This window comes from Ictidomys tridecemlineatus, chromosome 6 (genome assembly GCF_052094955.1).
Source record: "Ictidomys tridecemlineatus isolate mIctTri1 chromosome 6, mIctTri1.hap1, whole genome shotgun sequence".
In the NCBI taxonomy this organism is placed as follows: domain Eukaryota; kingdom Metazoa; phylum Chordata; class Mammalia; order Rodentia; family Sciuridae; genus Ictidomys; species Ictidomys tridecemlineatus.
The window spans coordinates 6,593,716-6,605,756 of record NC_135482.1 but is presented as its reverse complement, the minus strand read 5'-3'; the positions used below and the strand labels follow the sequence as shown (position 1 = coordinate 6,605,756).

Here is a 12,041-nt window from a genome sequence, read left to right as displayed (position 1 = left end):
GTGATGGCTTATTTTAAAATTTACTCAGGTTGTACCATTAGAAGGAATACTTTTTTAAAAAAAATTTTTTAACATTTACTTTTTAGTTGTCAGCGGATACAACATCTTTGTTTGTATATGGTGCTGAGGATCGAACCTGGGTCGCATGCATGCTAAGTGAGCGTGCTACCGCTTGAGCCACATCCCCAGCCCCAATTTTATCTTCTTTTAAAATATGATAATGTTACATGTCTTTTATAATTTACCTAAACCTTTACTTAGTTTTGTATTACATCCCTGGATTATTTTAAGATTTTAGTAATCTTTACAATAAAAATCTATCTTTTTAACACAACTTTAAATCAACTTAAATTTAGCTTACTTTGGAGGCATCCTAACATGGAGTAGGGTGAGAGGCAGATTTATCTCAGGTAAGGTGGGGCCTTGACAAATAACACAATACAAGATTACATCTGAAACATGAATCAAATAAAATTGAGAGTTCTTAACTTTTTCTATGTGTGAAAAAAAGTGGCAAAATGTTTCCATCTTTCATATTGTTAACCTTTAAATAAAAAGGCTGTCCTTGTAACTTGCCAAAAATATATTTAAATTTTCAGACTGGTATAAAGAGTAACACAAAATTTATATATCACTTATTGATGATAAGCTATTTTTACTCAATTACAATTACAATTACAAAATATTAAATATCAAATAAATCCTCAGCTAAACTTGTTATTTCTACTTAAGTCTGAGAGAGACTATAGCTACATATAATTTTAGTTTGGAGAACACCAGCCTGGTAAAATGTTCTCCTAAGCTTTATATTTTACTTGAAGGGCATGACTACATTGATGTCCTTATTAATTGGTTAAATCCATATGGTAGGGTTATAACCTAAAATAAAAGTTGTTTGTTTAACTGAAGTTGTACAAACCCTAGTTCCTTTGAGCCTTAGCTTCCCTAAGTAATAAAACCTAACAGACACAAGAAAATTATCTTTTTCTTGGCGGTGCTGGGGATTGAAGCCAGGGCCTTGTGCATGCTATATCCCCAGGCCAGGAAAATTATCTTGATAGGTAAGAGCAGATGAATGCTCAGACTTTGCTTTCTCTTAGTACCTAGAAATTCGAATAACTAACTGAAAGTGCTACTTATAGCCAATTTAGTCACATATGCAAACTTTTTGAGATGTATCTTTCCTAAACTCCTACAGCTCAGACATTCAACAACTGGTTTACATCCTTAGTTTTGTGCTCTTTCACCTTGGACTTAGGAACAAGAATATTTTACCATGCAAAAATGCTTTCTCATCCAGAAACATTTCTTTTACCTTGTAATTTTAAAAAATATATTTTTACATCTGTAACTCTTTTAAGGTTGAAATTCATGAAGTCCTCGGCTGCCAGCAGTTTTCTTCTCTGTCTCCTCCAAGAAGACAGGCTAGCAAAAAGATAGGAGCAGTGGGGAGGTGGAGGTGGAGATGGACCTAAATGAAAGTTACAGAAAAATTTAGATTCAAAGATTAATAGGGCACAGTCAATTAGAAAATCATGGGCGAAGCCAATAGCTTTGGTACCTCCCAATGCCTGTACAACATAGATTCCAATCATTAGCCCAACACTTAAAGTGTCTGTTCCATGTGGACTCTGATCAATGTCTTTACCTAGAAGCTCAAGGTCCCCAGACTAGTACACCTAAGTGGAAAAGGCTTTCAACACATCATGAGAGTCTGTCTCTTCAGTAAATGAGTAATGTTTACAGTGGCGCACACCTGTAATCCCAGCAGCTTGGGAGGCTGAGGCAGGAGGATTGTGAGTTCTAAATCAGCCTCAGGAATTTAGAGAGGCCCTGTCTCTAAATAAAATGTAAAAGTGGCTGCGGGGGGATGGGGGTTTGGCGCAGTGGTAAAGTGCTTGCCTAGCATGCATGAGGCACTGGGTTCAATCCTCAGCACCACATAAAAACAAATAAAGTCCATTGTCAACTAAAAAAAAAAGTATTAAAAAAAGAGGGGTGCTGGGGATGTGGCTCAGTGGTTAATGGCCCCGGGGTTCAATCCCTGGTACCAAAAAAAAAAAAAAAAAAAAGGAAAAGGAAATGACATACTTTACTCTTTACAGTACTTTAATGAAAACAGAGCTGAAACTTTTTGTGTGCATATAAAATTACATCTGTTAGAATTTTAATTCTTAGTAACCTTAGAAGGTTAAAACCTAGAAACGAGCAATCTTTTTAAAAAATTTTGTATAGCTGTAGATGGACACAATACCTTTATTTTATTTATTTTTTTGTGGTGCTGAGGATCAAACCCAGTGTTTCCCACGTGCTAGGCAAGCGCTCTACCACTGAGCTACAACCCCAGCCTGGTTTAGTCGTTATAAAGGCATCTTCATTCACTCTTAGTCAATCAGATTGACCCTTTTTGTTAAAGTTTTATGTAAGTCAGGCCTGCAAAGGCTTCTGCCCTTCTGCAGCTCCCCAACCAGTGCCAGGAGATTCTGTGGTGACTTCCAGAGCAAGGACTGACTGCAATCATCTGTGGCCCCCAGATTCCTGTATCAGAGGAGTGACTGCATAATGAGGTCACTTAAGGGATCTTGAGGCTCTATAGGGAGGAGAGGCTTTGCAGGAGGAGGGAACTTCACGTGTAGGATGGGCAGGAGCATGGAGGAACTGAGAGCAGAGGCTAGGAGGCAGGAAGAGTACCCGGTCCTGTGGTGACTGAGGCCTGGAGCACAGAGGGATGAGGGACTTATTTGGTAGACAGGGACGCTGAGGACAGAGAGAATGACCGAGCAGCCAGGGCCATTGCTACTGCCTCCTCCTCTCAGGACAGGACACAGCCTGTGTGTCTAACCCGAGGAGCACATGCAGAGTGTTTTGCAAGAGGGAGGACTAATGTTGTGACATATTTCCCCACTATTGTTGCACCTGTCACCTTGTGAACTCTCATGCCAGTCAGTTCCCCCTCTGGACACTGAGGCCCAAAGTCACACAGTGTGAATGCTGGGATCACACCCAGGCCTGTCTGAGCCCAGAGCCTTCACCCACAGCGCCTCAAGGACAGTCAGACGCGTATTGGGCACGTGTCAGATGTCATAAATGGCAAGCACTGTCTTCTGTGCCAGATGAAAAGCTCCCTGGGGCAGTGACTGTGTCACAATCACCGCTGGCATACCCAAACCTACTCAGCCTGGGCCTCGCACGCACTGCACCTCGTGGTGAGGACTGGGCAGCCACAGGTGTGCTGGGAGGAGAGGAAGAAAGCTTCCCCACAGGTCCGGAGGCCTTCCCTGGCTGACCCACACAGCCTGCTGGGCACGGGAGAGATGAGCACACTGGCTGTCTGAATCAGGGGTCATCAGTGGTGTGTGGAGGGGCTGCTGGGGATCGTGAGAGGAAGCATCTCCTGGGTTCAAATGGGGCCTGGACCACCTTCAGCTCTTGGGTAAGGGGGGAGAAATGACACCTGGCTCACGGCACTGTTGAGATTCTTGTTCCAAGTGCAGGACCCAGTGTGGGTGGTCACTGATATAATCATTGCTCCTCACTTTGCATTTTCTGTGTTGCTTCTCACTGGGAGCAGCACAGACTGCTTAGTTGGATGGTAAAATAAGGTTGTTCCTGTGAACTTGAGGGTATGCTGGGAAGCACTGTTGCCCAAGCCGTGTGTGGTGGTCTCCACACAGCCTCCGTCACAGAGGTCACCATGCATGCTCGGAGCCCAGGACCCACAGGGATGCAGGGTGACAGCTGGTCTGCTTCAGATGATCCGTGTAGACCCTGAGATTGGCCTCATCCTTGAGACCCCCTTCTCAGCTGCAAAGTGGGATCAGCGGAGTAAGAGAGTGCCTACTTATGGCCGGCACAAAGGGGTGGGGGGGCGACAGCGACCAGGCCCCTGCCTCAGACTGATGTGCTGTGCTCTCTTCCCCAGAGACTGATGGAGAGGCAGAAACGGAAGGCGGACATCGAGAAGGGGCTGCAGTTCATTCAGTAAGTGTGCGGCAGGTGGTGGGCAGGGCAGGGCAGGTCATCAGGAAGCCACACCCTCTCCTGCTCTCCTGTTTCCTGCTGGCTGAGCCCCTGCGGGTCAGGCTCCTGTGTATATTGGGGTGTGAGAGGTGGGTGAGCGGAGAAGGGGCTGGCCAGGCAGAGGCCACAGCTCCACAGGTACGGAGTCCCTGTGCCTTGCTACCTGCCGGTCTTGTCCAGTATATTACTCCACCCTCACCCTCCACATCACACACACACACACACACACACACACACACACACACACACACCGTGAATTCTCTTGCACATCTGCATGCATCTTCTAACAAATCAATAGTCCCTATTTTTTGAGCTCTGACTGTCTCTCTGTGCTGGGCCCTGTATATCTCTCCATCATCTTTAATTTTCACAACAGCCCAGTAAAGTAGGTCACTTTATTTCCATTTTGCAGATGAGAAAGTTGAGGCTTAGCTGTGTGTGTGGTAGTACATACCCAGTGGCTTGGGAGGCTGAGGTAGTAGGATTGCAAGTTCAAGGCCATTCCAGCAACGGCAAGGCACTAAGCAACTCAGTGAGACCCTGTCTCTAAATAAAATACAAAATAGGGGCTGGGGATGTGGCTCAGTGGTCAAGTGCCCTTGAGTTTAATCCCCAGCACCCCTCTGCCAAAAAGAAAGAGAAAGAAAGAAAAAGAAAGAAAGAAAGAAAGCTGAGGCTTAGAGAGGTTAAAAATCTTATTTAAGGTCACACAGTTATTGAGTGACAGCGTTCAAAGCCAGGCCTGGCTGACTTCAAAACCCATGTTTTTCCATTAAATGTTCCCCAGCACCCAAGTGCCATGGTTGTTTTTTCATTTTTTTCTTTGTATGCAAAGTATTTTTACTAACCTTTTTCTTTTGTCTCCATTAAATAGATCCTCAGGGGCATATATATTATGACAATAATGAAGCGTAGGCTTCGGGGGCCCCTCACTTGCATGGGCCTTTCCTGAGGCCTTGGAGATACTCACACCCTAGCAATTCTATGTTCGAAATTTCCTGTTCTTTTTCTTAAGTAGAGTTCTTGTGAAACTTGAATTTGCCTCTGTAAACCCTTATAGACTCCCGGGTTTTGTTCTCTCACCTGAATTTACAAAGTACTCCCTGCCTTTTCTTACCCACGGTGGCACCACAAACTAGGCCCCTTTTCAAATAGTCACTCCATGTTGCTCTCATACAGTGAGGTTTATGTCAACACCATGCATCACTTCTCCTAGCTCCTTCCCCAGGGGACCCTTTGTGTCTCGCCGCCTCTGGCTGTTGGTAATGCATCCTGCAGCTGAGGGGCTCAGGCTGTCCTCACACTTGAGCATCAGAGCAGCTGCCTCTGCTTTACCCATCACCTAGGCAGGTCTTGCATTTGGGGAAGCAACTGTTTGATTTTCAAGAAGTAATCAGATTTAATCAGAGTCTGGTCTGGCGAACAAGGTGAGCTTTGCAATTACTGTTTTTCCTCTTGTAAGCCAGGCAAAGTGGCACACACCTATGATCCCACAACTTGGGAGGCTGAGGCAAGAAGATAGCAAGTTCAAGGGCAGCCTCAAGAATGTAGTGAGATCCTTTCAAAATTAAAAAAATAGAGAGGGCAGAGGATGTAGCTCAGTGATCGTGCCCCTGGGTTCAGCCTCAGAATCCTGTGCCTTTAACCTCAGTCACTGATTTCTGTAGAGTTTATCTGTGTCCCAGTTCTCTGCTTCCTGTATGGTTTCCTGTCCCCCCTCTTGGCCTCTTGAGGCATGGCTTTACAGGCCACACAGTAGGACCTGCTCCTGTTACAGTCTGTCTCACTGGCTTTGCCCCATTCCCCTGAGAGTTTTCACATATACGTGTTCCATGTGTTTAGCAAGGGGGCCTAAGGTAGATTCCCCACCTTCTGTGTGAGCCCCCCTGGGCTATCCCCTCCTCCAGGCCTTGAGCTGCAGCCCTATGCCCAGCCTTGGCTCTGCCACCCATGTAACATGGAGAGACTTGGAACCTGTGCTCTCTTATTAGGAGAGGGCTGGTTTCAGGCAGAGGATAGCCGCTGAGCCAAACCTGCTGCTGGCACTGGTCTGCTCTTTCTCAGCATCTATACCTGGGAGAGCCTGGCTGTTGGGCCCTGGGGAAATTGCAAGTCCTTCCATCAGAGTCCACCAACCTGCATGCTGTCCCCTCACCCCAGCCCACAAAGTACTGAGGTCCAAGTTGGAGCGGCCCTCTCCTGGTATGACCTGATGCTTGTAGTTCTATAACTCTGGGACCTCCATGAGTCTGAGACCCCTGGGCTCACACAGACCTGTGTCCCTCTCTTTATCTGCTAGGTCAACACTACCCCTAAAGCAAGAAGAGTATGAGGTGAGTGTCAGCTGCTGGGTTGGATGAAGGTGAAGGGCGAGCCCATCCAGGGAAGAGGGTTGGGGGCTGGGGCCAGAGCTGCATGGAGAAGAGCCCCTGAGCTCCCTGTGCACCCTGCCCTGACAGGCCTTCCTGCTCAAGCTGGTGCAGAATCTGTTTGCTGAGGGCAATGACCTGTTTCGAGAGAAGGACTATAAGCAGGCCCTGGTGCAGTACATGGAGGGGCTGAACGTGGCTGACTACGCTGCCTCTGACCAGGTGGCCCTGCCCCAGGAGCTGCTGTGCAAGCTGCATGTGAACAGGGCTGCCTGCTACTTCACCATGGTGAGTCGACTCCCCTGCCCTCTCTCCTGCTGCTCACCATGTCCCCCGGATGCCCCCTCCAGGTAGTCCTACACCCAGTGAGTACGAAGGCCTGGGGCTGGCCTCCTTTGTCTCCCCCTGTCTGACTCTTACTCTCTATTCCTGAGGCCCTCAGTCCCAGCTGCACAACAGACTCACCTGGAGAACTTTAAAAAACAGATAAGCCAGGTGGCCTATAGTCCCAGCTACTCCGGAGGCTGAGACAGGAGGATTGCTTGAGCCCAGGGATTCAGGATCAGCCTGTGCAAGCTCAGGCAAGACCCTATCTCCAAAAAAAAAGGAATATGGATACAAAATAAAAAGTTCTTAAAACATGGTACTGATGCCCTAGCCCCGCCCCAAATGAACTGAGTTAGAATCTCGAGGTGACATTGGACATTGGTGGGAGTCTAACCTGCCCCACTTCTTCCTCCCAGCCTCCTTGCTCTCCCCAAGCTCCTCCTTAGAGCTCCAGCCTCCTCCTCTTCCCTATCCCACTCCTACTCTGGCTCAGCTGCTGTTCAGGTCCTGTGGGAAGCTCTGCTGCAGACATGCAGAGGGTCTAGGGAGACCTCTGCAATCCAGCCTAAGGATTTGGCCCTCTGCACACTTCTTTGTGCAGAGCTGCCCTAGAATTTCACTTCTCAGAGGGGCCACTCTTCCGCACTTGATGATTTAAACTGAAGACAGATGTGCAAATATGTGGGGGAGGACCAGGCTCAGCACTGCACAACCTGCAGCCATCCCTGCATTGTCCTGCCAGTGCCCACTGCAGCCTGCCAGCTGCACACACAAATGCCCCTACTCATTGTCTGAATGTGGCCTTTTCCCTGGGACCTCTCAAGCCCTGCTCCTGAGCCCAGCCCTGCCCCTGCTCCTGCTCTGCAGGGAAGGGACGCTGTTGTTCAGCCCTAGATGGGGTTAGGAGCCTGGGACAGAGTGCGCAGGTGCTGACTAGTTGGCCCCCCACTCCTCTCCCACAGGGCCTGTATGAGAAAGCACTGGAGGACAGTGAGAAGGCGCTGCTCCTGGATAGCGAGAGCATCCGGGCGCTGTTCCGCAAGGCGCGCGCCCTCAATGAGCTGGGACGCCACAAGGAGGCCTACGAGTGCAGCAGCCGGTGCTCCCTGGCCCTGCCACACGTGAGTCCCGACTCCAAAGCCTCTGCTCTGGCCCTCAGGTAGGCCAAGCTTCCACATTTTACTGAGCCTCGGTTTCCTCTGTGACATGGAGTTGCAGACACTGATAGGAATGCTGGCCACCATCTCTGAACTCTGATTATGTGCCAGGCACTACGAAAACTGCATTATGGGTATTAACTCACCAAATCCTCGAAACAACCCTGTGAGGAAGATGTTCTTGTAGTCCTCCCACTTATTATTATTATTATTATTTTTTTACTGGGAATTGAACCGAAGGCACTTTAGCACTGAACTACATTCCCAGCCCTTTTTACTGTTTATTTTGAGACAGGGTTTTGCTAAGTAGCTTATTATACCCATTTTAAAGGTGAAGGGACAGAGAGAGACACAGAAAGAAAGGATCATTCCTGAAATCACAACAACCAATGGGTGGCTGAGCTGAGATTTGGACTCTAGCAGTCTGTGGGTTGTGGTTTTTTTTGTTTGTTTGTTTGTTTGTTTTTGTTTTTTTAATTTAAAAATTTTTTAGTTATAGAGGGACACGATATCTTTATTTTGTTTGTTTATTTTTATGTGGTGCTGAGGTTCGAACCCAGTGCCTCACATGTGCGAGGCAAGCACTCTGTCACTGAGCCACAACCCCAGCCCCCAGCAGTCTGGTTTTTGAGTCTGTGCTCTTGACCTCTAGCTGTGATGACTAGAGGGGTGCCTTATGTGCTGGGTCCTGGTTGTCAGCACTCAGGAAAGCAGCGATGGGAAATGGCCAGTAACGAGCCTGTGAGATGGCCCCACCCACAGTCAGCTGGACACATGTCCCCTCCCCACTCATCCATTAACAGTATTCAGGCATAGATCTATGTGCTTCAAGGACTCACAGTCCACTGGTGACAAATTAAAATAGCACTGGGGTCTAGGCCTGGTTCTGCCTTGCCTCCCAGTGTGCCCTTGGACAGAGCATTTTTTTTTTCTTGTTTTTTGGTACTGGGGATTGAACCCAGGGGCACTTAACAACTGAGCTACAATCCCATCCCATTTTTGTATTTTATTTAGAGTCAGGTGTCACTAAATTACTTAGGACCCCACTAAGTTGCTGAGGCTGGCTTTGAATTCATGATCCTCCTATCTCAGCTTTCCAAGCTGCTGGGACTACAGGTGTGCACCATCACGCCCAGCTGGACATTGCTTGCCACACCTCTGTATCAATATAATGCCCTTCGTACTTTATCCCTGACATAGTGACTGTTGAAAAGCTTAGAAAATGGAAGATGCTGCCCAGGAAGGGGGAGAGGGCAGGAAAGCTCCCTGAAAGAGGTGGGGTGTGAGCAGGGCCTGAAGAAGGCAGGCAGTGTGCGTGGTGGGAGAGGATGGCAGTGCTGGACGGGTGGCTGGGGTTGGGTTTATTCTTGGGTCTTCCACTCTTAGCTGTGTCTTCTTGGCCATGACTTAGCCTCCAGAAGCCTTAGTTTACACCCCTGTAAAATGGGATTAACAACATATAATGCGTCTTAGGGATGTGCTGAGGCTAGAATTAGCAGATCATACACCAGGACATCTACTGTTGTGGACCAGGAGATGTTGTTATACATAATGCTTCCCTGATTCTGCTTAGTTCACTATTAAGAATGTTTCTTAGGCTGGGGATGTAGCTCAGTGGAAGAGTGTTTGCCTAGTTTGTGTCAGGCCCTGGTCTCAATCCCAGTAGTGCAAAAGAAAAAAAGAGTGTTTCTTTGTGACAATAATCCCCTGATCCCCATAGCATTTTTTTTTTTTTTTTGAGAGAGAGAGAGAGAGAATTTTAATATTTATTTTTTAGTTCTTGGTGGACACAACATCTTTGATTTTGTATGTGGTGCTGAGGATCGAACCTGGGCCGCACGCATGCCAGGCGAGCGCGCTACCGCATCCCCAGTAACACCCCCCCCCCCCCCCCCCGCAGCATTTTGTAGTGTCTATAGCAGACCCACAGCTAGGTCTTGTGGGGAGCTCACTTCTGACGGGGCAGGGCAGATCCAACCTACAGATAAAGAAGCCCCAGTGAGGGTTAGGAAATTGCCTACAGAAGTATCCCAACCTGGGATTCTTTATTTTGCATTAGGGAATTTCCCCCTTTTATGGTATTTACTGGGCAGATACTGAACCCCTGAATCATGATGGGCATTGGGACTAGAGGTGGCTCAGATCCAGGACTTAACCACCAGGAGCTTGTCAGCAAGATAGGGAAAGGGGCAAGCGCACACAGTGACACAGCACCCCTGGCCCTGCTGTGGCCTAGAGCACAATGCATAGTAACCCATTTCTTTATTGATTGATTGATCTCCACTGTTGTTCTGGATACTCCATGAGGCCTGTCTGCCGTGTGTACTGTGGTGCTGCTTATGGCTGGCACACAGTGCACATTTGGTGATACAGCCTGCAGGGGAGGGAGGAGCAGGTATGTTTGTCCATCACTCACCGTGACCAGGTGCTGTTCAGAACTTCACATTCCCTTGCTCCTTGGGGCCTCACAGGAACCCTATGTGTGAAACACATGTCGTTTAGCAAGAGTTATAAGAACCTGTCTAGGACAGAAGCAAGTTGTAGAATAATTGGTTTATGATTCCATTTACATTAAAAAAAGAAATGGAAGGAAGGAACGAAGGAAGGAAGGAAGAAAAGGAAGAGAAAAGCCCTAGAAAAGAAAACTAAGCATTCTTCATAGGTCTGGATGAATGCACTCCTAGGAAAAATCTGTAGGGAAATGCAACAGACCCACAACACAGTTCCTTCTGGGGAGGAACCACAGTGAGGCTGGGTGAGCAAGAGTACTTGCACTCATTCTAACAGTCTACCTTCTGCAGTTTGCTCTTACTTGCTGAATTTTAGAAATAAAAAGGTAAGGACTGGGACCAGGCGTGGTGGTGTATATCTGTAATCCCAGCTACTTGGGAGGCTAATGCAGGAGGATTGCATGTTTGAGGCCAGCCTGAACAACTCGGCAAAACTCTATCTCAAAGTAAAAAGACTGGGGATGCAGTTTAGTGGCAAAGGTTTCCTGGGCTCAACCTCCAATATCACCAAAAAAGAAGAAGAAGAAGAAGAAAGACACATAACTCAGTGGTGGCACTTGCCTAGCATCATGTATGAGACCCCTGGTTCCATTCTCAGCACCCCCCCCAAAAAAAAAAGAAGAAGGAGAGAAAAAGGAGAGGACAAAAATAATATTAAAATTAAATTCAAATAGCATGGTTTGAGCTAGGCATGGTGGCACATGCCTGTAATCCCAGTGACTCAGGAGGCTGAGGTAGGAGGATCACAAGTTCAAGGCCAGCCTCAGCAACTTAGCAAGGCCTAAACAACTTAACAAAACCCTGTCTCAAAATAAAAAATAAAAAGGAGTGGGGATGAGGGTCAGTGGTAAATCACCCCCTGGTTTTAATCCCTAGTATTCACCCCTCCCCCCTAAATAAATAAATAAATAAAAATGATTTGAGTGAAGCACAGTGGTGTACACCTGCAATCCTAGCAACTCAGGAGGCCGAGGCAGGAGAACCACACATTCCAGGCTAGGCTCAGCAACTTAGCAAGATCTTGTCTCTTTTTTTTTTTTTCCTGTAGTGCTGGGGATGGTGCTCTACCACTGATCCACATCCCCAGTCCAAGATCTTGTCTCAAAATAAAAAGGACTGCAGATACAGCTTTGTGGTAAAGTGCCCCTAGGTTAAGTCCTCAGTGCACAAAGAAAAAGAAGGAAAAAAGACCCAACAGTCAGGTGTGGTGGTACAGCCTACTCAGGAGGCTGAGGCAGGACGATCACGGGAACCCAGGAGTTGGAGACCAGCCAGGCAACACAGCCAGACCCTGTCTCAAAGATAAAGGGATAATTAAAATAGAATACAATAAAATAAAAGCCAAATTACTCCTTTGCTCTCCCCCAAATAAAAGGGAATATAAAAATAAAAACCTGTGTTCAAGGTGGCTTAGAAAGCCAGCACCACCTCCCAGGGCCTCACTTTCTTGGCTGAGACATGCACTAGCCAGGATCCCCCTTTCAGGGCTCCACGAGATGTCCAGCGGCACAGCTCTGTGGGCCCAGGCAGCCTGACTCACTGGTGTCCTGTGTCTTGTCTCCTCCAGGATGAAAGTGTCACTCAGCTGGGTCAGGAGCTGGCTCAGAAACTTGGGCTGCGAGTACGGAAGGCGTATAAGAGGCCCCAGGTAGGTGGGC

At 47.6% G+C, this 12,041-nt stretch overlaps 1 protein-coding gene across 5 annotated transcripts in view; it reads left to right on the top strand.

The window, feature by feature from the left end:
* The window catches only part of Zc3h7b (zinc finger CCCH-type containing 7B), a 51,237-nt gene that overhangs the window by 15,592 nt on the left and 23,604 nt on the right, over positions 1-12,041 (top strand). For 4 of the 5 annotated variants that reach the window (XM_040277484.2, XM_040277486.2, XM_078052679.1 and 1 more), the window contains 5 exons: positions 3,923-3,981; positions 6,320-6,353; positions 6,480-6,677; positions 7,679-7,837; positions 11,951-12,031. In XM_040277484.2, coding sequence (XP_040133418.2) covers positions 3,923-3,981; positions 6,320-6,353; positions 6,480-6,677; positions 7,679-7,837; positions 11,951-12,031 — 531 coding nt within the window. The remainder of the gene's footprint in view (positions 1-3,922; positions 3,982-6,319; positions 6,354-6,479; positions 6,678-7,678; positions 7,838-11,950; positions 12,032-12,041) is intronic. The other variant, XM_040277491.2, reaches the window with a different exon arrangement.